Source organism: Ziziphus jujuba, chromosome 6, assembly GCF_031755915.1.
Source record: "Ziziphus jujuba cultivar Dongzao chromosome 6, ASM3175591v1".
Lineage (NCBI taxonomy): Eukaryota > Viridiplantae > Streptophyta > Magnoliopsida > Rosales > Rhamnaceae > Ziziphus > Ziziphus jujuba.
In genome coordinates this window covers 14,072,881-14,100,205 of record NC_083384.1, presented here as the reverse complement: position 1 = coordinate 14,100,205, position 27,325 = coordinate 14,072,881, and the positions used below count along the sequence as shown (strand labels likewise).

Below are 27,325 nucleotides of genomic sequence, written 5' to 3'. Positions count from 1 at the left end.
ACCAAGCGATGACATCAAATTGGTCCTACTGCTTAATTTTTAAAAAATGTTTGTATTTCTGTTGTAAAGCTGCTTAAGATTCAATATTCCTTCGCTATTGGCTCCAATGAAATTGATATTCTAGTCTATCTGGCTTGGATTGTGTCATATACTTGAGAACAATTTTCGTTTTTCATCCCCCCCCCTTTTTATTCAAATTCATTTTTACCTTGGTAAGAGGTTGCTTAGGGAGACATTATGTCTACGGAAAAGGCTTCAGTATGAGTAAACCTGTCCTTGCTCTCTCTGATTCAGGTGTAGCTTCATCAGTTGTTCTTTATTTTTTTCCCCTTATAGGCTTATATGTATAAATTCCTTGTTTAACAATTTATATTCGGGTAAAAATCTCAACATTTCTTCTAATCACACTTTTTTACTTTTTTTTGGTTCCCTTTCTAAATTTTTTCTAGGATTATGAGGCAAGAATGTAACTGGTCAGAAGGTTGAAATAGAGGTGAGCTAACATTATCTCACTCTCAGGTCAGTTTGTAATTGTTTGAACTTTTGCACTTTGATGATTTTACCTTCTCTTGAATTGAATAAGAGTGGCACTACCAAAAGTGTGTACTTAAAGAATTTAATGGAGGCATTTGTAGTCCTGACTTTAAAATGGACTCTCGTGGATGGAAAACATATTTTTAATCCACCAGTCACTGTAACTCTAATAGAATTGTTTACTTACTGCCGATTCCATATGTACAAGCCAACTACAATATGCTTGAAAACATGGAAGTGGATTAATAAAGACATGTGCACAAGATTGTTGACCAGCATAGCTCTTTCTGCCTCTCTCTCTCTATCATAATATTTTTCCTTATTTAACTAAAAATCTATTGTTCTGTGTTTACAATGTTGTATGGCTTAACTTACTGCAATTGCTTGCTGTGTTTACTTTAATTAGTTCATGATTTGGCTTACTGATTGTGTCAAATTGTATTTTGATGCAGATGCAATATGCTGCACTACTTTGGATTTCTCGCCCACGTAAGGATGAGGATTTGAAGAGTGTATCTTTACTTAAGGACATAGTAGCCATTCTGTTTCCTTCATATATAAATGTATGGCATCCAGTTATAGCTTTTCAGTTTATTTTACTTGAGCTTCAGTTATAATTCTGTTTCCGTCCAAGTATTTTATTATATTTTTTTGGCTTTATATTGTATCTCTTCCATTACATTTAGAATTTGTTACCTTCCGTTTTCCTTACTATAAAATCCTGTAATATATTTGTAGATGCAGAAAGGAATAACTTTAAAGGACCCAGTATATGACTTTAATGGTAATGCCTTTTCCTGTTTCTTAATGTTTCCATGGATGGGTCTAACAAGTACTGCACTCGGCGGGTACAGGGGATAATAAAATATCTCGTTTTGAGCCATCTGCTAATTCCAATGTCTGCTATGATCACCAAAATAAACATGCATTTTTATGGTGTTATTATGCTTCATATAGTCTTAACTATTGCACTTGGCGGCTTGCTTCTTCCTTATATATTTATTCTTGATGTTTTCTTGCAGACAATTTAACATGTTACGTTGGTAAGAGTCTTCCAGAGGAGATTGATCTGGCACAAAAAAACAGATGGGATGTTAACTAGTATCTATGTGAACAAATTTTGAAGCAGTGAACTCCTAAAGGAGTTGGACCATGGACACATAATTGGAGAGCTAGCCGCCACTCAAGTTTGAACCATTCACTCCACCATTGAGCATATAATATGTTATTAGTTTGAGGCATTCGTTTTTCTACTGGAACATTGCGAGAGTTGTCAGTACTGTTTTATATGAATAATGTGTTAGTTGTCACTACTGATTTGTATGAATTAAATGAAAATATTGTTATAAATTTTCTCTTATAAATAAAACGAGGTTTCATTTAGTTTCAACAAGCTCTTGATTTTGGTCATTATTAAATATATATATATGATAATTTAAAATTCTGTTTATTTTCAACAAATATAGTGTCAAGTAATTGATTTTTAGTTGCGAAATAATTCGCTGCAGTAATATTATTACCAGTAAATTTTAAGAAAATTTCCATAAAAATTTTAGAAATATCTGTTAAATTACTTTTTTATTAAAAAATTATAAAATTATAAAATTATAAAATTATAAATTCTAGTATCTTATATTTTTGTTTGTTTTGTTTGATGTGAAGACAACATAATAAAAATATAAAACTTTCAAGTAATGAATCCTTTTTTTAAGGAAAATATTATCCATCCATAAAAGTAAGTACTCTTTCTCAGTTGCTCTTATCTTCTCACTTTGATTACAACTTATGTAGGTGTAGCTAGTGTATAAGTTACACAAATAAATACAATTAAAAATTCTTTTAACATAAATTCGATTATAAAATATTCTAACCTTTCACAGTAAGTAATCCATCTATAAGCTAGTTTATTTATAACAACTTGATAATAGTAGTCTTTCTCGATTGATATTATATTCTTGCTATACTTACAACCTTTATATAGCTTTAGATTAATAAATAATTCAGAATATACAATTAAACTTCTTTTACCATAAATATTATTAGTTAAAACTTTTATTCACGGTAAATGGTGGTAATCCACCCATAATGTATAGCGTAATTTATTTACAATTCTTCTATCTATATATAACATTTTTAAACATGCTTTGTGCAAATCTCGAAATTAAAGAAATTAAAGACATATAGCCATATACTCTTCACTCTTTTATAAACTTAAAGATATTTATAGTTTTTTTTTCCCTGTTCATATTGAACGGGGAGAAAACACATATTCAGTTTGAAGATAAATAACTGTAAAATTAAATGCAAAAAATATTAGTTTATATTATACAAACATATATAACACAATTAGTGTACGTATTTATTATTTAAATATTTCTTTCAATATTACAGAAACTCCATATGGTATTTGTAAATTTTTTTTTTTTTTTGCCAGCACAATGAATTTGTCTAAAATAATATCCAATACTCTATTAAACATTCTAAAAATGCTTTTAGAATTTACGTGGCTATGAATCTCTTTCTTTGAGAAAGAGAAAAATAATAATATCTAAGATTATCATTGAAACCTTTTTTTTTTTTTTGGTCTTATGCAAAAAAAATCAATTTTCTATATAGTTTTGGAGTTCAACAAATGTAATTAAATCTTTACCATTTTATTAAATATTATTTAATATTAATAAATTATTTCATTATTTTATATTACTAACATTTTATTTTTTCTTTTGCAGCTGTTTTCAACGATGCCCCTCTAACCATTTTTTTTTTATTTTTTTTTTTTTTGATTCGCGACCCTTGGCTTTACTTCCAAATAAATAATAAATAATAAATAAAAAGTAAGTCCGTCCAACGAGTGTGAAGCTCAAGCTGCTGTGAAAACCATAAATAATCTTTGATCCCTGTCGCTGCCAGAGGAAAAGGAATAGTGTACAACACCAGACTTTATGGGACTTTAAACTTTTTGACTTTTGAGTGGTTTTGGGTAATTGGGCATATTTAATAAATTTCTATTTTCTGTCAATTCTACTTTCTATGCGTACTTTGTAGGTTTTGTTAATGTTAGAACAAATGGTTTTCTGTGTCTCCGGTTTAAAATTTTTACATCTATGTTACACCTAATAACGTATAAACTAATTAATGATAAATTGATACATTATGATTAATTCTCATAAGCTGAGTTTTTTTTTTTTTTAGTTACATTTTTTTCTTTTTCAATGGTTTTTCATTTTTTAGTGATAATGCTGATTTAGAAAAAGCTTGGAAGAATAATTTGTCTATACTGAGTTTAATTAAGAGAACTGGTTTTGTATATGAAAAATTGAATATAATTTTCAAGAGAAAATTTACCTTTTTGTTTTTTTTTTTTTTTTGGGTCAACGGGATTATATATCCCTTGTGAGCTCCTTCTTTTAGTATGAGATATCCCACCATATTCAGATTCTCAGAAAGAAAAAGGTCGAAACATCCTCGTCTTTTAACTCACATATACACACTTTCAATGTTGTCAAATCATATATGAAAATACGAATTATTTTGTTAAAATTATAAAATATATATTGAAATGAAACGTGTATAGTAAAATATATTAAAAAATAATAATAATAAAAATAATAAATTATTATAATATTAATTTATCATTTATCAATATAAATATAATTATTAATTAAAAATTTAACTTATAATTTTTAAAATAACAGTTATATTCATAAAATAAAATTTTAATACTATTTTTTAAAAATAAAAAATCTAATTAGTTATTACATTACATCTTAATAAATAATAAAAAAACTAACCCATTTTATCAATTTATGATCATCACTTTAACTAATAAACCAAAAACAAAATAATAATAATAATAATAATATTTCTTTATTATTTTATTTATTCAATTTATTCACTTACGAATCAATCAATTTGTTTCAATTTTCTATACTTTAACCAATAAATTCACAAAAAAACAAAAAAAAACACTTTAACCAATAAAAATTAAAACAAATAAAATAAAATAATAATAATTTTTCTTCATCTCTGTCATCTTCGTATTCTTCTCCTTTTTGCATCGTTTTTTTGTCAGATCTTCTAATTCATCTCTATTTTTTTAATAAATTATCATTATTTTCTTCTCTTCTCTGTTTTCTTCGATTATCATTATCTTCCTCTGCAGTCTTCACTTCTCAAATAGATTTTTTTTCAAATATATTTTGCATTTGGACGATTAAAATTAATTGAAAAATAGAAAAAAAAAGCATAGAAAATTTGAAATGATGAATTGGCGATTCATTCAAATCATGCGATTCAATTGAAAAAATGTACGATTCACCTTCAAATCGATTCAAATAAACGGTTTGAATCGTTTTATATGAAAAACGATACGAATCATCCGATCCGCATCACAAATCATCTAATTCTAACAATATTGCACACATCCGATTTTGGTCCGTCTACTCCTTCTCAGCACTTAGCTTCTTTGTATAAGCTTCAGCTTCATTCTTCTCTACATCTGATCATCTTTGTCTTCATCTTCTTCGATCCTTTTCTAGAAGAGCTTAGCATCTTGTACAGTTTGAGTCAAGGGCATCAAAATATATAATGCTTCATATCTTAATAAAGTTGACTTCGATCCTACAAATACAACTATTAAACATTCTTTGGTTCCCATTTTTGTTTCTGCTGCATTTGTCATCATCGTACTTTTACTATTAGGTGTTTATTTTTGTTGTAAATATAAGCATAATAACAACAATAATAAATAGAAAAAAAACCATTTTTCTTCATGTCCTGCCGAGCTCGTGTTCTTTCATTGTTGTTTCTTCTGTATTTGTTATTGTTGTTATAATGCTTATATTTAGAATAAAAATAAACAACTAAAAGTAAAAGTAGGATGATGACAGATGCAGCAGAAACAAAAATAGAAACAAAAGAATGTTTAATAGTTGGATTTGTAGGATCGAAATCAACTTCAGGATATGAAGTATTATACATTTTGATGCTCTTGACTCAAAACGTACAAGACGCTAAGCTCTCCAGAAGGGGATCGAAAAAGATGAAGACGAAGATGATCAGAGAGGAATGAAGCTGAAGCTTTTATACAAAGGAGCTACGCGCTAAGAAGGATTAGATAGACCATAGAATCGGCTGCGTGTATGTGTGAGTTAACAGAGGATGCTGCGAAACTTTTTTCTTTCCGAGAATATGAATGAGGTAGGATGTCCCATACTAGAGAAAGAGCTACAGGGGTAGCTATACATAAATATAAGCGGAATGTCAAGCAAGATGGCAATCGGGTCGGTAAACCCGGGAAACCCAAAACAACCCGGTTGGCAACAAAAAAATAATAATAATAATAAATAATTAAATTTTCTTTTTGAAAATTTCATTCAGTTTCACATACAAAACCAATTCTCTTAATTAAACCCAGAATAGACAAATTCTTCTTCCAAGCTTTTTCTAAATCAACATTATATTAAAAAAAGGCATTGAAAAAAAAAATGCAAGTACCATTGCCACATCAACCCATTTTTAATCAGTCTGTACTCTTTTTTTTTTTTTTAATGTTGGGAATTAGTTTATTAGATATAACATAGGTGTAAAAAATTTGAACCAAAGAAAGAGAAAGCCATTTATTCTGACATTAGCGAAACCTACAAAGAACGCCAAAACAGTGACATTGGTAGAAAACAGAAATTTAATAAATATACCTAAATACCCATCACTACTCAAAAGTCAAAAGTTGGAAGTCCCATAAATCTGGTGTTGTACACCATTCCTTTTCCTCTGGCAGCAGCAGGGAGTAAAGATACTAGCAATACCTACCAATGTTGTTTTATTTAATTACAATAAAACACTACTACTGCATCGGGAAAGTGATGTAATTTCACTGAAATCAACCAGTTTTGGCCCTTTTATCAAACTTTTCACCGAGAAGGGTATTATAGTTCGGCGCTCCAAAATTGGAAGCCATCTGGACAAATTTATTATTATTTTTTTAATCAAAACTTTTTTTTTTTTTATCAAAACCGTTTGGACACCATTTTTTTTTTTTTTTTTGGGGAAACCTTTTTGTATGTAGTTATACTTATTAGATATCCTTCCATTCAAATTGGACAAATGACAAAAATGGCTGATGGAAATTACAATAGCCAAACCAATTTTCACCAATTTAATATTTTGATCTTTTTTCCATATATTTTTGCCAACTTAAAATTTCCTTCCATTAAAAAGTTTTGTCCAGTCAAATGTTTGGATTTTCTTTTTTCTATTTGCAACGTAAAAATTCCTCTCGATTTAAAATTTTTTTCCCAATTTAAAGCTAGTGGTAGCAATGAAACCGTGAAAGCATACAGAAAAGACATTCTTTTCTATGATCCAACAAAAAATTCCAATAAATTAATTTAAATTTTCATTTTTAATTTTTACCACATAAAAATAATCTTTATTGTTGTTTTTTTTTTTTTCTACTTTTATTTGGCTACTTTAGAATCCCATAAACCATTTGTGCTACTTTAAAATTTTAATGGAAAAATTTTATTACTTCTTGGAGGAGCATGAGATCAGGTTGCCACCAAAATAAATACAATAAGCCCTTGTAGACCTCCAATCATCAATATTTGATGCCAAATCAGCATTAGTAAAGTCATAGAGATCAAGATGAGTAACCAGTTTGGGAAGCAGTAGACCAATAAGCAATAGTTGGATGAAGATATTGACTTAACTTATTAACAATGAAGGCAAGCTTAGGCCTTGTGGTAGTGAGATATTGGAAGGAACCAATAATACTACGATAAAGTTTAATATATGAGAAAGGAGTACTGTGACAGTCCAGACCACCCGCATCAAGATATTGTCCGCTTTGAGTTCACCGGGTTCAAGCCCAATGCCCTCCTAGACCCTCACGGTTTTGTTTCAGCCAGTCCCACTGGCAAAAGGCCTTTTGAAGGGAAAGGTATCCACACGCTTATAAGCCATGCTTCATTCCCCTTTCCAAGCGATGTGGGATCTCACAATCCTCCCCCTTGGGGCCCAGCGTCCTCGCTAGCACACCGATCCGGGTCCGGCTCTGATACCATCTGTGACAGTCCAGACCACCCGCATCAAGATATTGTCCGCTTTGGGTTCACCGAGTTCAGGCCCAAGGCCCTCCTAGCCCCAGCTACCTAGCCCCTCACGGTTTTGTTTCTGCCAGTCCCACTGGCAAAAGGCCTCTTGAAGGGAAAGGTATCCATACGCTTATAAGTCATGCTTCGTTCCCCTTTCCAACCGATGTGGAATCTCACAAGTACCAACCTCTACTCAATTGAATAAAGGTACTTATTGGTGTTAGCCTAGCCTTACACTCCTCCATGGTAGCAAGTTGTAATGTTTCAAAAATATGCATAGATGGTGATAAGCGCATATCATGAAACACTTTAATGCCCAAAAAAAAGGAAAGTTCCCCAAGGTCTTAAAATGAGAAAGTGGTATGTAGATGAATTTTTCAATAAGCTGTTTATTGGGATAGGTGATTATCATATCATCAATGTATACAAGAACCCAAATAGAACTATTTGCAGTATGAAGCATAAATAAAGAATTATCAATTTGGGAATTTCGAAAGCCCCATGAGAAAAGAGTAGCCTTCAATATTTTAAACCATTCATGTGGGGCTTCCTTCAGACCGTATAATGATTTATTTTATTACTCACAATCCGAGTGTTGAGAATCAAAAAGGCCTTCAGGTTGAATCATATAAGCATGTTCTTGAAGATGGCCATTCAAAAATGCACAATTTGTCCCACAAATCACTACTATGAGACTTGCCAATGTCAAGACCATACGAATGGCTGATGGTTTAACTACGAGACCAAAAGTTTCAAAGAAATTGATAACTGGAGTCTGATGGAAACTTTTGGCCAAAGTATGTGCTTTATAGCTTTGAATTGAACCTTCAAAATTTCTTTTCACTGTAAAGACCCATTTGTTTCCAATGTTATTCATACATGAAGTAGGTGGAACAAGTGTCTAAATCTTGTTTGAAACTAAAGCCTCATGTTCTTTGGTCATTGCCTTGTACCAGTGAGGGTAGAAAGAGCTTGTTAAATTGATCATGGTTCATATTGTTGTAGATCCACATAGCATTGAAAAGCTTTCTTCTTGACTATACCAGATTTAATCGAGTCTGCATCGAATGCATGGATGGATGGCTTCGAGGTAGTAGTTTGATCATGAGTTGAATAGCAAGTAGGTTGCTTTGAACAATTGGTGATGTGGTAAGATGACAACACAAAGTCGACTTAGAAAAGATGGGCATTTGAGATGGAGAAGGGGATGGTATTTGGGATGGGAGTCATTGGCGACGGATGTGGACATAGAATTGTTGGGATGTGAAAACAAAGTAGGTTTCGGCATGGTATTGTGGGGATAGGAAGCATCGGGTTGTGTAGAAATGCTTTTATTTGGAAATGAGGTTGTTATTGAGTCAAATTTTATTGGTGTAAGCGGGAATTGGTAGGCTACTTGGTGTCTAATCCTACATAACCTGAATATAGATTAAGGGATAATTCAAATATAATGCTGAAGCCTTTTTAAAGCAGTTGGATTCAAGATTTGAAAGAACTTTGAAGTTAAACGTATTTAGGTGAGAGCAATCCTATGATAGGTGACCTATTGGGAAGCTCTAAATAAGAAATCCTCATACCAAATGACAGGTCCGTCAATAGAGATAGGATGTTACATAATTTAAAAACTTGTACTCGACCGAAAATGTGCCAGCAAGGACCCTAGACCTTAAAGGGGATGGATTGTGATGATCAATGTGGGTCGATGTGGGGCACTAGCAGGCTATCTGTTGTCCAATCCCATATTGCCCAAAGTGTAGATTAAGGGATGATTCAAATGTAATAATAGTCACCCACATAACACCGAGGTATTTTTAAAATAGTTGGCTTCAGGGTTCAACAGAATTTTAAATTTAAGCGTGGTCAGGTGAGAGAAATCCTAAGTGGGTGACTTCCTAGGAAACTCTGAATAACACAACTCCATACTGAGTGTAGTAACTAAATTGGAAATAATATTGGTAGAGAGTGACAAGTCTGCCAATGAAGGCGAGGTGCTACATGTGTCATGGATGTTAAGTCAGAAGTTGAAGAAGATAATTATTGCTGCATACTTGAAGGAGGCTTATTCCATTATGATAAAGGTTGTTGATCCTAAAAAAAAAAGAAAAATTGATGGGAATAAAAGAATTGCTAGTAGAAATAGGTTGGCTTCAGGGTTCAAAAAAAGAACCCTGAAGTTAAGCATGCTTAGGCGAGAGTAATTCCAAGATGGATGAGTACCACCAATGAAGGCGAGATGCTACAAGCATCGTGGATGTTAAGTCAAAAGTTGAAGAAGATAATTGCTGCTGCACACTTGAAGGAGGCATATCCCATGATGATAAAGGTTGCTAATTCTAAAAAAAAAAATTGATGTGAATAAAAGAATTGCTAGAAGAACTGGGTTTGACGTGTGGGGTAACACTTTGAGGAACAAACAGAAATTTGTTTCTATGAAAAGTTACATTAAGAGTGATATATATTCTACCTATTGAAAGACTTTGACATTTATACTCTTTATGGTTGGAACAATTGCCAATGAAAACACAAGTCTTAGTATAAAAAGAGATTTATTTGTTCTATTCGTCTAAAAAAGGGAAACACTCACAACAAAAAATTTTAAAAAAAATTAATCAAAAGATTTTTTTAAATAAAATTTGGAAAGGAAATTGAAAATCAACTAAAAAATCATAGTTGAACAATCATGTCACCAATATGATTAAGGTAAATTGCTTTATGCTAAAGGAGTTAATGTTTTCTCAATTATATGGCAATATTTTCTTTTAAATCTTCCATTTTGACTATAAGTATGTGCACAGGGATGTTGAAAAATTATTTCAAAAAAAGTGTTTTTAAAGGCCTGTGTTCACCCCTTCAATCTGATTGAAAAATTTTAATCTTTGTGTTAAAAAAGTTTCCCACCATAGCTTTATAAGCATAAAAATAATTTAGATATATCAGATTTGTGTAACATCTTGCCTTCACTAATGAACCTATCACTCTCTGTTACTTTTATCTTTAATTTAGCCACCGCACACTGTATATTGTCCATAGTTTAGACTATCCATCCCCTTCGACCCCAAACTAGTGTGGTCCGATAAGATCGAATCTTTCAAACAAAGTGAAGTGATAGGAAGAGAAGACTGTTGGCGGAAGAACTCTATTCATTACACCCCTTTTGTATGGGAAGTGCGCCCCGTTGCACCAGTTGAAGGAAAGAGCTTTTGAAACTTATCTTTTTGCGAATATTGCCCTCAATTTAGTCACCATACTTAATATATTATCCCTAAATTAGCCACCATACTCAGTATGAGATTTTTTGTTCAGAGTTTTCTAAAAAGTTACCCATCCTAAAATTGCTCTCGCTGGAGCACACTTAACTTTGGAAAATATCACGATGTTATGAGAATAATTATTATTACATTATAAAAGTGACTATTATTATATCTGAATCATCCCCTAATCTACACCCTAATGATGTGTGATTGAACACCAAGTAGCCCGATAGTATCCTGCATATGCCCATGATGTTATGAGAGTAATTATTATTATATTATGAAAGTGACCATTATTATATTTGAATTATCATCCGATCTATACACTGGTGATGTGGGATTGGACACCAAATAGCCCTTTACTGCCCTGCACACACCCATATTGATTGTCACAATTCACCCCCCTAAGACCTAGCATCCTCGCTAATATACCTCAAACTGGGTATAGGTTTTGATATCATTTATAACACTCCACCTCCACTAGCAAACCTGTCACTCTCTATCGATATTGCTGTCAATTTAGCCACTGCACTAGATATGCGATCTTTTGTTCAAAGCTTTCCAAGAAGTCATTTATCTTTGGACTACTCTTGCCTGAGCATACTTAACTTTGGAGTTTTTTCAAATTCTGAAGCCAATTGCTCTAAAAAAGCCTCGGCGTTATGAAAGTGACTGTTAATATATTTACAACATCTTCATGCCCCGCACTCACCCACACTGATTGTCACACCCACACTGGCCCACACTAGTCATCACAATTCACCCCTTTGGGGGTCCAATATCCTTGCTGGCACACTTTCGACTAGTTATATACACTCATATCATTTGTAACACTTTGTCTCTGCTGGCGAACCTATCACTCTTTGCAGATATTTTCTCCAATTTAACCACCACATTCAATATGAGATTTTTTGTTCATAGCTTTCTGGGAGGTCACCCATCCTAGGATTGCTTTTATTTAAGTACGCTTAATGTCAGTGTTCTTTCAAACCCTAAAACTAACCGCTCTAAAAAAGCTTCGGTGTTATGAGAGTTACTATTATTACATTTGAATATCCCTTGATCTATATCGCATGATGTAAAATTGGACATCAGATAACCTGCCAGTTCTCCGCACCCACTTATACTGATCGTCACACTTGAGTTTCATTGGAGAAGCCCAAAAGAACCTAGAATATTCATCAACAAATAAAATATAATAACAATAACCCTCAGCAGATGGGACTGGTGTTGGACCCCAAACATCTAAAAAGAAAAGGTCCAAAGGAGCTTGACATTTTGTAGCTGACTCAGGTGCATATAATCTATGAAACTTACCAAAGTGAAAGGGAGAATAAAACACTTTTTCATTAATATGAAATGAATCCATAAGGATTTTATTATATTTGGAAATTAAAGTCGTATATACATCAACTGACAGGTGACCTAGGTGACAATGTGAGATATTATTTTTGGATACAAACGATGTGAAACAACTAAAAGAACTTAGAATTGTAGCCATTGGAACTAGGAGTTTGACATGGTATAACCAAAGTTAAGGATGCCTTGCAAAATTACTTTCTTTATAACCTGAGAATTAAAATCAATAGCAATATTATTGTTAGAAATCAATTTAGAAATTCTCAAGAGATTTTTTTTTTATAATTTTTGGCACATGCAAAATATCTTTAAGAATAATATTTTTTGGAGAAGATTAAATATAATAAGAATTAGTATGAACAATGGGCAAATCTTGACCATTTCCAACCATAAGTCTGTGTGTGCCTTTGTTCTCTGACTTTTATTGAATATTTGATTAGTCTGCAATGACATAGTTAGTAGCACCACTATCTAAGTAGCCACTCAAGGTTAGCAACAATATTTGGAGAAGAATAATAAGTAGAACTATTCTGATTTTATTATTATTATGTAAATTTCTTTCAAACCTCAATAATTATGCACTGGATGTCCAAGTGTTTCACACAATTGCCAAAAGAGTCGTGTACCACAACTCCAACACCTCTGCCTCGATCACTTTGGTCTTTTATACCTCCACGACCACGACCTTGGTTCTTGTTTTCTATCCATCCAACCTTGTTGGTGTGATTCTCCTTACTCTTTGATGTGGCAGCAACATAGGCTGCATGTGGTATTTCTACTCTTGCTTGTTAAAGTCGAATTTCCTGACTTCACGAAAGTGCTTAACATCTTCTATGTCCAAGGAATATCGAGATGAGTTTATGTTTGCCACTATAGGATCATATTCTATTGGCAATCCTTGCAAAAGATGCATGATGAAATCATCCTTGGATATGAGATATCCAGCCATGATTAAATTATCAGTTAACTCCTTGATTTTCGAAAAATAAGCACTCACGGAAAGAGAGCCTTTCTTTGTTGACTCTAACTGCAATTTTCGCTGCATCATAAAAGGAAAAGAGAAGAACAATGTTACTGTTGAGAACTTTTTTTTCCCCCTTATTCTTTTTATGTCATCTTTTGTTTTGGTTCTAATGTTTTTACTTTTGTTCTTAACATTCTAGATTAGAGGTCTGTTCATTATAACTCAGATTCTAAGATCGTCACTTCATTTTCAAGTTTTGACTTGTCGTACCTCTTTGGTAATCTTAGTATTAGCGTTCAGCAGCTTAGATGAATTTTGAATGAATTTTATTTTAGTACATCTTATCGTCAAAACTACCTCCTTTATGTTAGGTTGGATTGCAAAGAAAAATCTGAAATCTGAGAGAGAGAATAATCCAGAGTTTGCCTAATAATTTTTTGAGGTATTCAGATCAATGTTTCAAACTCTTCAAGCCACGCTTTCTTTGTCTGAGACTTAGCTAGAGAGCTGCTTGAGTACATTTATATTTGGTGGAGACCAACCTGCAGGGAGGTAGGTCAACCAAGCTTGAGATTTTACATGAAACATGAGCTTCACTAAGCTTCTTCTTAGGCTAAGGTGGAACAAGAATACATTCAACTTTAATTATGCATAGAGTCCCTTCGGAAATGGTGACTCTCTCAAAAAAATAAATAAATAAATAATTGTAGTGACAAAACAATAATAATGGAACAATAAAAACAATATAAAAGCTATTTTTGGTGGATTTGATTAATTTGAAAAGAGGACAAATTTGATATTCGAAAGAAGATTTGAAGTTTATTTGATAGTTTAACAGAAAAATCAACTTTAAACTTTGTTAGTTTAACATAAGAAAAGAATGCATGATACAAGATTTGCATATAGAATCTTGAAATATTTTTTCGAACTGAAAAAGTTAGCATAGATTTGAAAGTGGCTTTAAAATGTCAAAAAATAAAAAGATAAAAAAATCAACTTCTATAGTGTTTAAATAAAAAAATATACAAAGATATATTTTTTTATTGATTTTTATTTTTAAGCAATCAGACTTTGAAAGAAAAAATCTATAATAGCTGATTTATTGAAGTCTAACAGAGATGCTTTTCAGGAATTTATTTCCGGTCATAATAAAAGACCTGGACACAACCCAAAAGGCCCATACATTTACCCAAAAAAACAAAAAAACCAAAAGCCCATATGTAATTTCAGCGAGGAGAGCACATATTTGTTTTCTTTTTGTTTTCCAAAAAGAAAACAAACAAAAAGAAAACAAAAGACAGAAATAAAATGGCAAACAACTCCGTTAATTAAAACTTTCTTAAAAAGAAAATCCACTAAAACAGGGTCCGTTTAGTTAATATAGAAATCAAATAACAAGAGCCCGTTTACTGATAAGGTCGGTTTTTTTTTTTTTTTTTTTTGGCTTGTATAATTGAAAACATAAAAATAATTAAGATAAATAAATTACCACTAACAAATAATTAATTTAAGCAAACTATATACAAAATGAAAAAAAAAACATATTAATAAATAACGCCCTTCTTTTCTATTTTTTTATTTTTTATTTTTTTTGAAAAGAAAAAAATTGTGTTAAAAAATTGGAAATGAAAATTTTTCCTTTTGATTTTTTGTCTTCTTTTTTATAGTCAGAACGACAGGAGTTTTGGAAAAGACCAGGAAACCTCCTTGTTATTTTCCTTTCCTTTCCACTATATGTCCTTATTATTATTATTCTCATTTTTTTGTTTTTAAGATATAGATAACAAAAATTCATCGGATAATTTATTAAATTAATTATATGACAAAATGATATAGTGTTATTTTATTAATTTAAATGTTTAATTATATTTATTTTTGTGAAGTTCATTTATCTATATCTAAGTTATATATATTTATACTTTCAAAAAAAAAAAGTTATATACATTTATTAGCCAATAAAATAATAACAATACCTTTACCAAATCATTTAATAACTATTTGTTCTTTTTTTTCTTTTTCTTTTTTTCTTTTGTTTTTTAAAAGGCTGTGACAATAGCAGTTAGTTTTAGATAAGGGGTTCGTAACGAGTAAAATAAAAAGTCAGTAGGCAACGTTATTTTACTTTCCTTTCTGCCACGTGTTATTCATTTATTTATTTTTTTAATTTTCTGCATGCCACCTTCTCTACACTGGATTTTTTGTTTTTTTTTTTTCCCTTAAAATATAATTTTTAAATTCTTAAAATTTTAATATGCCCACGTAACCATGTTCGATATAAAATTATTATAAAAAATATGTAGAAAATTTTAAATTTTTGAGAAAATTATTTAAATAAGAAAAGAAGTAATTTTGCAACAAAGCTATGGTATATATTTTGCATTTTTAATAAATATGTATATCTATAATTATAAAAATAACTCATGCTTGACATATTTTCTTTAAAACCTTTAATTTTCTCTTATATTAGATTTTAGATAATTTAATATTAATTATTAAACATTAAAATTATACATAATTATCATTTTTTAATTTTAATTTTAATTTAATATATTTAATTTAATAATTATCATTTTAAATCGAGTTTATCCGTTTTCTATATTTAAGAATATAATAATATAATAATATAATTAAAAAAACAATTAATAGAATAATTATTTGATAATATTATCATTCCTTGTTAAGGAAATAAAATCTAGCAATCAAGATTTGAGGTTGAATCAATATCACAAAAATCAACTCAGTTATAATTACAAATTAAATTTATGGTTATTAATCTTATATAATTTTCATTACACTATACAACTTATTATTTTAATTTACAATTATTTGTACCATGGGTAAAATATCTTATATTTTAGACATTACTCAAACTTGTGTATTAATATGTCTATTTAAGATTAATAAAAATCATTCCTTGATATATGTTTCTTAAAAATCTTCAACTCTTTTTTATATTAAATATTAGATCATATTTATTTTGTAATGTTAATATTATAGATAGTTGTTAATTTTTCAATTTAAATTTTTTGTTCAATTTTCAATATTGTTATGACTATTAATTATATGTATTGGAACTTAACATATTTTTTTTAAAAAAAATTATAGATTATATTATATTGGAACAGTTGACCATTGATTGTCATTTGGCAAAATTATGCAACTTTTATATATTAATAAAGTTTTGGAGGGAAAACAATTTATCATTATTTGCCACTTGGCTACACATTTGGGCAGACTATCCTACTTTAATATGTTAATAAGATTTGGAGACACAAACCTCAACAATATTTTTGACCTTATTAACAAGATTTGGAGACACAAACCTCAACAATATTTTTTACCTTCACTAAAGCTAACAAAAGCTTTCTAAATGAAATTTTACAATTTGTCGTCATTGCTTATGATAACAATGGAACCATAATTTATGTGGTAAATTTTAATATGGGCATTTATGAGAAAGTTAATTATTTAATGGGAACTACTCAAACTACCAATTAATATACAGATCCCACTAATAATGGATTACCAATGATGACAAATGTCATTTTTTTTTTTTTTTGTAAAAGGGACATAGTAAAAATATAAAACTTTACAAGTAATGAATCATATTTTTATACTATGTTTGGATTGAGAGTATATAAAGGAATAGAAAAGAAAACACTTAAATATTTCTTTGTTTGGATTGTTAAAATGAGAGGAAAGAAAATGACAAGAAAGGAATAGATTATGCTTGTTTTAACCATCTAATTTTCCACTCAAATTTGATAAGAAAGAATGGAATCAAAAAAGTTTAATGAAACTTTTGAATATTCAATACTATCACTATTAATTAAAATCTAATTGATGGATGTAACACCCCGTCCCCAAGTATGCTGGAATTTTCGTAAGTTGACCAAGGTTGATTGGATTTGACCGTCATTGATCGAGAAGGATCAAACTTTGACTTTTTGACTCGGCAAGAATTCTAGGTTGATTGAGGCACCATTATGAAGTACGCATTGACACGAGTCCATAGACTAGTAGCACGTCGAAAACAGAGTTACGGTTTGAAAGTTATGAGCAAAACAAGTTGATGTCCAAACTGTCCGAGGATGCCAGAGTTGACTTTTTATTTTTGTGAAATTGAGTTTTGACTCATACATGGTTGTGAAGTACTCGTCGATACGAGTTTGTAAACTAGCGGTACGCCCGATTCCGACCACCTCGAGTCCGATCACCGGAAATTAAGACCAAATCCATGATCCTCATCACTCGAGCTTCGATTCGGTATATAACTCGTAAATTTTAGATATCGTTTGGTGTTCGCTCCCCGGGTACCCATTTGGGAGTTACCCGATTAAAATATTAATATTTGTGGTTTGGTGTATTGTGGATGTTTTAGGTGCACGTGCGAGTAGCGGAGTCGATCCTACGGAGGATCTTGATTGAGATACGTGCTTAAGGTGAGTGACCCACCTTCAAATTAATTTTGGGAATTAAATTGGTGAATATTATGCGTGATTTGAATATTTGGAATTTAAATTCTATGTGCCAAATATTTAATTGATTTATTGTGGAATTATTGGTGAATTTATTTTGATTAAAGGAAATATGCATTATAGAAATTTATGCCATGTGAAAATTATTTTATGGTCTTGAGAATTTTGAAATTCTTGTGGTTTTAACATTAAATCGGGCATGATTTAAATTTCAAATATTTCAAGGAAAATATTTGTGTATGTTGGTGACTTCAATTTTTGTAAGCATGCCCATGGAATATTATGTGATTTAATTATTATACTTCAAGAATTATTTATGCTATTGGGGAAAATGTGAATATTTAAAGTGGTGGATTTGGGAGTTGGTGGATTTGAAAATCATGGAATTTATGATGTTGATTATAAAGAAATTGTGGAGAATTTCCGGGTTCAATTGGATGGAATAAACCCGTTATGTTTATGGAAAATTTGAGATTTTGATATATAAATTAAATATGTGGATTTTATGATTTGTAGATGCACCGTGCACGTACTGGTGTTCTGTTTATATGTGATATGGTTAGTGTGCACACGGATGTAATTAGCGCGCAGGTGGGTGTGAGTAGCGCGCAGGTGATTTTATGAGGTTGTCCTGTGGTTGCCATCGGATGAGGGTGGGCCGCCCCTCCATGGCCGGGACACCAGTTAGCAGTGGCGCGGTGGGACGCCACGCGACCGTATGCCGGTTTCTTTCTATAACCTCCTGTCTGGCGGTACCTTGGGACGCTGGGTACTGTTGGCGCCACTGGTATATAGTAGGTGCATCGAGTGATTTCAGAATTGGGATTTTAAAATAAATATTTTGAAACTGTATTGGAATTAAAAATATAATTATTACCGTTTCTGGTATTTATTTGATGTCTCGGTTTTCGGAAAATACAAACAAAGGGTTTTGTGAAAAGGTTTTAAAATGGGAACTTTTCCAACCGAGAGAATTGTAAGGGTTTTGAGAGAAATTATTATTCCCAATTAATTATTATTTATCTACGTTATTACCGTGATATTATATTGTATAGTAGATAGGGTCACTCACTGAGATGAGTAGCATCTCATATTTTTAAATTCCGTTCCTCTAGGTACCAGGTTGTCGGTGTTCATCCGGAGCGGACTTGATCTTCATCGCTGTCTTAGTTCGTGAAGTACCCTGTTCTTCTTTTATTGCAGTTGTAATACTTCTTTCACTCTCGTTGTATTCTATACTTAGCAGTACTTCTTGAAGCTCTGTATACTGTATGGGACACTTATGTATTTATTATGCACTGGATTACTGTATTTATTTTTTTTTTTGAAGTGCTGAAATTTGTGGAATCAACTTGTAGTATCGTGGGAGGAATAAGAGGATGTTTATAGAAGTGTGTTTTCAATGCAGGAATTTGTGGTAAGTCCATCCCTTAGGGGAGGTTCTGCCGGATTTTCCATAGGAGGGTCCGGTAGGGTTTCCCTGGGATCAGGGCTTGTCTAGGGTTCCGGTGAAAAATTTTGGACGGGTCCTGACATATATATATATATATATATATTTTATATTTGTATGGATCACATCGTACGGGGACAGCGATTCGATGTGGTCCATGAAGAGCTAGCCTCGTAACTATCTTACCTACGAGTTCATGGGATTGGATGGTCAATCTAGGCAACCATCCCGGACTGTATTGGTAGTAGGGTGCCGGCGATAGGTGGAAGCATGGATTGCACAGCATATTGGAGGGTATCTTTTGTACCCCTGATACGAGTACATATTTCATAATATATTTTGAATTTAAAATATTATTTGACCTCGTACTATTCTATCTATTCATAACCTAATTTTCTAACATTATACTTAATTGCTTTTATTGTCATTACTATTATTAATGTTATTCTCGTTATTAATAGTATAATTATTATTTATCATAAATATGTTTACAATTATTTTCATTATTACTAATATTATCATCATCATCATCATCATGATTATTATTATTATTATTATTATAATTATTTTTATTATGGTCATTATTTATTTTTATTTTATTATTAGTATCATGATTTTCATACTGTAGCGTTGAACAAGTATCACAACCAACGAGTAAGAAATATGGTCATCGGGCAAGTATGATAGTCCTTGGGTAAGTGATAGCCATCGGGCGAGTATGACATCCCTTGGACAAGTGTGGTTACATGATAGCCTTTGGCGATGTGAGATGACTGTTGATAGCCTCGGACGAGTTATATTAATATCATTATTAGCATTAAATGGTTGGTATTATTATTATTGTTGATATAGCGGTTAATTTATCTTTCTTTCTATATTATACATTGGTATATTTTTAAAACGATGTGAAATGTATTTGAGATTGGCAGTACTAAGTGGGTGGTGTAAGCAGTCATGAACCTATGATGGTATATTTTGGTTACTTATTTAGTAAATTATTTCCGTTGTATATATATTTTTTATATCTAATTTGTTATCGAAGTGCTGTCATTTGTGGAATTTATTTGTAGTAAGGTAAAAAGGATAAAGTGGTAGTATATAGGAATGCATTTTTGTGCAGGTAAATTTTGGACATGTTTTACCCTTAAGGGAGATGCTGCCAGATTTTTCATGGGACGGTTCGGTAGGATCTTCCTGGGAACAGAATTTATCTAGGTTTCCAGAAAGAGATTTTAAACGGGTCTTGAAGATGGAGATATTTTATATTACTATATTTTTTTTAAAAAAAATAAATTACATCTATTATTTTTCACATATCCTTTCCTTTCCATTAATAATATTAAACCAAGCAAACTATTAGTATAAATATCTTCTTTTCCTTTCCTTTCCTCATTAAATTTGTCCTTTCTTATCATTTCCACCTTCCAATTCAAATATAGTGTTAAGAAAATAAACCTTGTATTTAAAACTAAGTAATCTTTCTCAGTTGTTCTTATCTTTATAGTAAGTTTAGAAGTAATCCTATTTTTAAGAAAAATATTATCCATCCATGAAAGTAAGTAATCTTTCTCAGTTACTCTTATCTTCTCACAAAGATAATAAATAAGTTACACAAACAAATACAATTAAAACTTCTTTTAACAAAAATACTATTCTAAAATCTTCTAACCTCTCAAAGTAAATAATCTACTCATAACACAGCTTATTTATTTATAACAACTTGAGAATAATAGTCATTCTCAATCGATCTTATCTTCTTGCTTTGTATGGGTTTAGATTAGTATATGACTTACACTATACAATCGAAACTTCTTTTAACATAAATACTATTAATAAACTCTTTTAACCGTTTACAGTAAATGGCGGTAATCCAACCATAATCTATAACGTGTTTTATTTATAACAACTTGATAATTCTATCTATATATGCACTTCTAAGATACTTTCTTTACATCTCGAAATCAGAGAAATTAGCCACACACTTTAATATCTATCACTATGACTTTGTATTATTTCTTTGCCCTGAGTATTTGTTTATGCTTATGTGAAGTCCGAGGAATAAGGAATAATATCAAAGAAAGCCATGACGTGATTGACTTAACCAAGTCTGATTTCGTATCATTGCTGGTATGTATTTATATATATATATATATATATATATATGTTTAATTTGTATTTTTCTTTTGTGTTTTTTTGCTGGAAAATTTATATAGTTTTATCATGGGTAGGTCAAATTTTAATTTTATAGAAAATATTGATATTTTCCAGTACATAAGCAAGGTAGAGCCTTTCAACATAGTTCATTGGATAATGGGTGAATCTATAAATTAATTTTATTGAGACACATATAATAATACAATGTAATTTTCCATAATAACTTTTTTGAATTATTTTATTTCAACAATTATGGTAAAGTTAACTATTATTTTTATTATAATGAAGTTTTAATAAAAGTTTTTAATCATAACGATTTTTTCTTTCTAATTTATTTGTAGTCAGGTGAAGATGATGACTTTGATTGTGTTGACATTTATAAGCAACCAGCCCTTAATCATCCTTTACTCAAGGATCACGAAATTCAGGTACGTAATTGAACAAGACAAAATATAGAAATATTATTCTTTTAAATAAATATATTGGTTTACCAGTTTTTGTTTTCAATTAAACTAATTTTTCAGTTAATTTCTCTATAACTTGCATATTTTAAAGTGTTTCAATAATTATTGAAAAAATAAATAAATAAAGTATTACAGATGATAAAAATTAATAATAATATTATTATTATATAAAAATAATAATAATAATAATAAAACGTATGTACATAATAAAGATAATGCTGGTATTGCAGTATTGCACAATACTTATTATTTAATCTTGCAGCTTGTTTAGATTTTACCAGACTCTACACGATAATGCAGTCACAATGTTATTTAATATTTTTGAAGTAGACGGTAGACGGTTGTATGATATTAATTGTACTTAATTTCGGAAATATTTGTGTTTTTTTATTAAAAAAAAAAAGTGAATATTTGCTTTCTCCTCGTTCAATATGAAAAGGAGAAAAAAAAAAAAAACTGTAAATTTATATGTTTAAGTTTATACAAGAGTATATGGCTATATGCATCGAGTTTCTGTAATAATAGTAAAGAAACACGTAGGTACTAAATACGTATGCTAATTATGTTACATATTTTTGTATAATATAGACCAATATTTTTTGCAGTTATTTCCAAATTTCTCAAAAAATCCGATAGCAAGTAGTGAATCATCTAAGGGTGAATCTACTCATAAAGTTTATATCCATAGTAAAGGTTGTCCATCCGGTATGGTACCTATTGAGAGGACTAAAGCAAAATACGGTCACCAAATTTCACAGCAATTCCCTCGTCTACATGTAAGTTAAATGCTATTTAATTTGTTATTTTAACTTGTTTTTGAGCACTAACATGAACATTAATTGGTTTTTGAATTTTTGTGCATTTTTCATATTTAATTTAATTCCTAATAAGGAAAATTGATATTTTTATATGTTTTGTTTCTAGTTTGCAACATTGAATACGAAACCCAATACAGCAGTCCATGGAGCACGAGCAACCATGAACACATGGAATCCTAGTGTAACAAGTGGCCAATTTAGCATGGGTGTAATTAGGATTCAAAGTGGACCCCCTGCTCAACTTAATATTATACAAGCTGGATGGGCAGTAAGTAAATTAAAACTATATACATGCATTAATGTTGACATTAAATTAAATTTAGTGATACACAAAATTGAAATGTTATGTTTGAAATTTTTAGGTACATTCAGATCTGTATGGTGATCATAAGACACATTTCACTATACGATGGACAGTAAGAACCACATCATACTACTTTTAATTAATTACTTTTTATTTACATTAAAATATATATATATAATTGATGAGATTGCTTCTAATTAGCCATAATTTTGATTATTTATTTAACAGGTAGATGGATTTAAAAGGACCGGTTGTTACAATGCGCGATGTCCAGGTTTTGTGCAAGTGCACCCTACAGTTAGACCAGGTCTACCGTTTGCAGGAACTTCTGTCTTTGGAGCAGAACAGCATATTATTGACGTTCAAATTATACAGGTAATAAATTATAATTTATGTGTGAATGTAAATATATATCATAGCAAACTCTAGTTAGACTTAGACCTTTATGAGAGAAAACAAATAGTGACTTTTGGGGAAGGATCTATCTAGGGCCTTGTGGCCTAGTGCCTCCCATCAATTTAATTATTTTTCAAACATTGTTATTATTATTATTATTATTATTATTATTTGCTTAGTTATACAGGATTACTATCGAAATTTAGGCATCTACACGTCATAATTTATGATTTCCTATATAGTATTCGCACTTTTTTTTTTTTTTTCCAGCTCAATGAACTTGTCTAACGTAATACCCAATACTCTATTAAACATTGTAAAAACAATTTTAGAATTTAGATGTAAGCCTATAAAACTCTTCGGTTGAGAAAAAAGGAAAGTAAGAATTTAGATGTAAGCCTATATCTAAGATTATCTTTCATCATTGAGAATATATTTTCTTGTGCAAAAAATATCAATTTTCTATATAGATTTGGAGTTCAACAAATGTAAAATATTTATCATTTTATTACATACTATTTAATACTAATAAATTATTTCATTATTTTATATTGCTAACATTTTTTCTTTCTTTTGAAGTTGTTTTCAATATATGATGCCCCTACCCTTGGCTTTACTTCCAAATAAATAATAGAAAAAAGAAAAGAGTGTCTATATACTAAATTATAATATTGTTTCGGCATCTTAATTTTATAGGATCGGAGTGGCAATTGGTGGTTGATATCAGAGGGCAATATATACGTGGGATATTGGCCCAATAAGATATTCACTCACTTAGCACAGGGTGTTTCAGAAATTAGCTTCGGTGGAATGACAGCATCTTCTCCAGGTGGACAAAGTCCTCCAATGGGGGCTGGCACTTTGCCTTCAGCAAATTACAAAAAAACTGGTTTTTTTGAGGATATCAAAATTGCAGGTTCTAACGGACTAGTCGATTTAAGCAATTATAAAACGTATATATTTGTCAGCGATAACTCTTGTTATAATATTATCGACTTTGGAAATCAACATAAAGATTTAGGAAACACCTTTGCCTATGGTGGACATGGTGGATTTAAATGTTTGTAAGCATATATTTAATTGCTAGATTCGAATAAGATATCTATGTAAAAGTTCATATTTAATAATAAATCAAATTACGTAGACATTTTAATATTCATTTTTACATCTTAAATACAATTGTGATGTTCCTAATCAACTTTTTTGTTTCATTGAATGACGAATATATATATATACACACATATGAACACACAGTCAATCTCATATCAAATCAATATGCTGAAGACATTCTTTATCAATATTATTGATGTTGTTGGTGACTTTAATCTGTGGTTTACAAAGCTTGTATCAATGGAGTGTGCATTGGAGGAGAGATGGTAGGATGAAGGTTGGCAAATGGAAGCATAAGGTATGTTGGACAATATACATACTTCTATTTACTCTTATTTGCTTGTCCATTAATAGGAAAATAATAATGGACTAATTTATGGTTGTTATTCTCTAGAAGTGATCAGCACCTGCCACTTGCTCAGTTTGTCTCAAGGATTTGAAAACTCTAGCCTTTGTAATTTGGTTTAACTGAAAAAATTAAAAATTAGAAAAATTGAAAAAAAAAAAACAATTAGGGATCAGCAAACCCTTGTAATTTTGTTTAACATAAAAAATCAAAAATTACAAAAATAATAAAACTAAAAATTTAGGGAGATGCTGTTGGGGGACATGGTGGAAGGTCCCTTTGAAAATTTCATCGTTTTGAAGTAGCCCCCATTGGAGAAGCCTTTCCTGGTCCGAGTGCATGTTGAAAAGAAAAGATGCATCGCCCAAAATGGTAAACTAGGCAACATTTTAACATGCAATTTGTAACCCCGGCCCTTTTTTATTATGTTATAATATACGTGGCAGTAGTTCAACCATTCAACCCTTTTTCCTTCTTCAGAATAGTTCTATATTTATTATTCAGCCAAAAAAAAAGTCCTATTATTATTTCTTCGGATCTTGACGGTCTAATTTATATGACTTGGTCCTCCATTCATTAAAAAATGCCTTTTTCATTTTTTGTTTAATAACATCTTTTACATTTGGTGCAATGGATTAAGAAAACCAATAAGTACCAATAACAATTGCGTCCAGTATATAATCTCTTTTGATAAATTCTTCATAATTGTGTAGTCTAAGCAATAGTCTCCGACGTATACAAAATTCCCCTCTATCGCCAAATTTTTTATTACCTAGTCAGAAATCCATGATCACAAATTGACGTTGCATTAATTAGTTTGGTCACTCATAAATTCATGTTGCATTAATTACTTAGGTAATCTTTTCCTATGAGACATTGAAAGCAAGTCAAATATGTTATCCAACTATTCATATTATATGTTAAAATAGTAGTAGTTTGTAATTAATTAACGGTGTATCAAGATTAAGACAAAAGTACTGTCTTAAGTTCCAGAGACCAAACCCCAATATATTAAAAAAAAAAAAAAAAAAAAAAGGCTCAATATCTCCCCAACATCCACATCTTGATTTGTGTGTCCGTTAACAACCCAGACGTATTTGACGGCAATATAAATACAAGGCCAAGAGCATATTCAATCACTTAGCAGAGAGAGCGTTTATGGCTTGCAGAATTCAAAGTGAGTCCGACGAACGAGTGTGAAGCTCTAGCTGCTTTGAAAACCATAAATAATCTTTGAACCCTATCGCTGTCAGGGGAGAAGGAATAGTGTACAACATCAGATTTGATGGGACTTTAACTTTTGACTTTTGAGTGATGATGGATAATTGGACATTTAATAAATTTCTATTTTCAGTCAATGCCACTATTTAGGCGTATTTTGTAGGCTTCACTAGTATAAGAACAAATGGCTTTCTCTAATACGAAAAGTTGAATATAATTCTCAATAGAGAATTTATTTTTTGTTGCCAACCAGTTTATATATATATATATATATATATATATATAGCCTGTGAGCCTTTTCCTTTAGCTTGAGATATCGTAGCTACCACATTCGACTCTTGGAAAGTAAAGGAAGGTGAAACATCCTCTTCCGTAACTCTCACACACACATTTGCGATCGATTCTGCTCCATCTAATCCACTTCATTCAGCTCCAAACCTGATCCATCTTCTTCTTCCTCTTCTAGTAGCTTAGCTTCTTGTACATTTTGAGTCTAAGGGCATCAAAATGTCTTCATATCCTGATGGAGTGGATTTCAATCCTACAAATCCAACTGTCAAACATTCTTTGGTTCCCATTTTTGTTTCTGCTGCATTTGTCATCATCGTACTTTTATTTTTAACAGTTTATTTTTATTGCAAGTCTAAGCATAATAACAACAATAATCCTCCTCCTCCCAATATGGAATTGGAACTCCAAGGAATTGGGACACCGGTGGCGGCAGCGGCACCTGTAGGGGTGCCACCAGAAGTGCGAAAAGGAATTCCTTGGATTACATACAGTGAGGATTTCGAAACACCGCACGGCGAGAAAATTTGCGCCTTGTGCCAAGACGACTTCGAGCATGGGGATCAAATTTCTATATTTCCGAGATGCTCTCATGTCTTGCACGCTGAGTGCATGGACAAATATTTGAACCATTCGGAAACTCTTTGCCTCTACTGTCGTCTGGCCATCTGTATCCCCACTCCTCCTGTGGAAGAAAGCGTGGGAACAAGCACTTCTGCTGCTGCTGCTGCTGCTGCTGCTGCTACAGATGAGGAAGACGCATCCATAAATATTTCTGTATCTATACATCCATAATTGATTTCTCAATAAAGAATGAATTGTCCCTGTAGAGATCGTGTCAACCTAAGGAACACATTAGCTTGACATTTGAGAAATATTTTTTTATTTTTTTATTTTTATCGAATTATAGAACAATTAAGCAACTGATGACTATGACTTATATATATATATATATATAAGAATTTTTTTTTTTAATTTGTATTACAAATGGGTAATCCAATTTAGTTATGTTAATTATAAGGTATTTGTAGGTTTGACTTTTCAACTTAAATCTACTTTAATGTGGATGAATTTTGATTCTAAAAGCTACTTGG

General features: G+C 31.1%; 2 protein-coding genes across 2 annotated transcripts; both read left to right on the top strand.

The window, feature by feature from the left end:
• Window positions 1–7,326: 7,326 nt before the first annotated feature.
• LOC125418869 (protein neprosin-like) lies at window positions 7,327–24,334 on the top strand. Its single transcript, XM_060817893.1, has 8 exons — window positions 7,327–7,474; window positions 21,181–21,257; window positions 21,626–21,712; window positions 22,354–22,524; window positions 22,673–22,834; window positions 22,929–22,982; window positions 23,099–23,245; window positions 23,963–24,334. Exons 1-8 carry the CDS (start codon window positions 7,327–7,329, stop codon window positions 24,332–24,334), a joined length of 1,218 nt encoding a protein of 405 aa, XP_060673876.1.
• Window positions 24,335–26,450: 2,116 nt separating this feature from the next.
• On the top strand, window positions 26,451–27,026 carry LOC132804013 (RING-H2 finger protein ATL79-like). Its single transcript, XM_060817892.1, has one exon. The coding sequence runs from the start codon at window positions 26,451–26,453 to the stop codon at window positions 27,024–27,026; it is 576 nt and encodes a 191-aa protein (XP_060673875.1).
• Window positions 27,027–27,325: the final 299 nt, after the last annotated feature.

Excerpts from the sequence above, each read along its gene's own strand:
- LOC125418869 (XM_060817893.1), top strand. The coding sequence starts at position 7,327 with ATGAGAAAGGAGTACTGTGACAGTCCAGACCACCCGCATCAAGATATT. Across the intron at positions 7,475-21,180 it reads AAGGCCTTTTGAAGGGAAAG|TCCGAGGAATAAGGAATAAT; the intron begins GTATCCACACGC and ends GCTTATGTGAAG. Across the intron at positions 22,835-22,928 it reads TTATACAAGCTGGATGGGCA|GTACATTCAGATCTGTATGG; the intron begins GTAAGTAAATTA and ends TGAAATTTTTAG.
- LOC132804013 (XM_060817892.1), top strand. The coding sequence starts at position 26,451 with ATGTCTTCATATCCTGATGGAGTGGATTTCAATCCTACAAATCCAACT.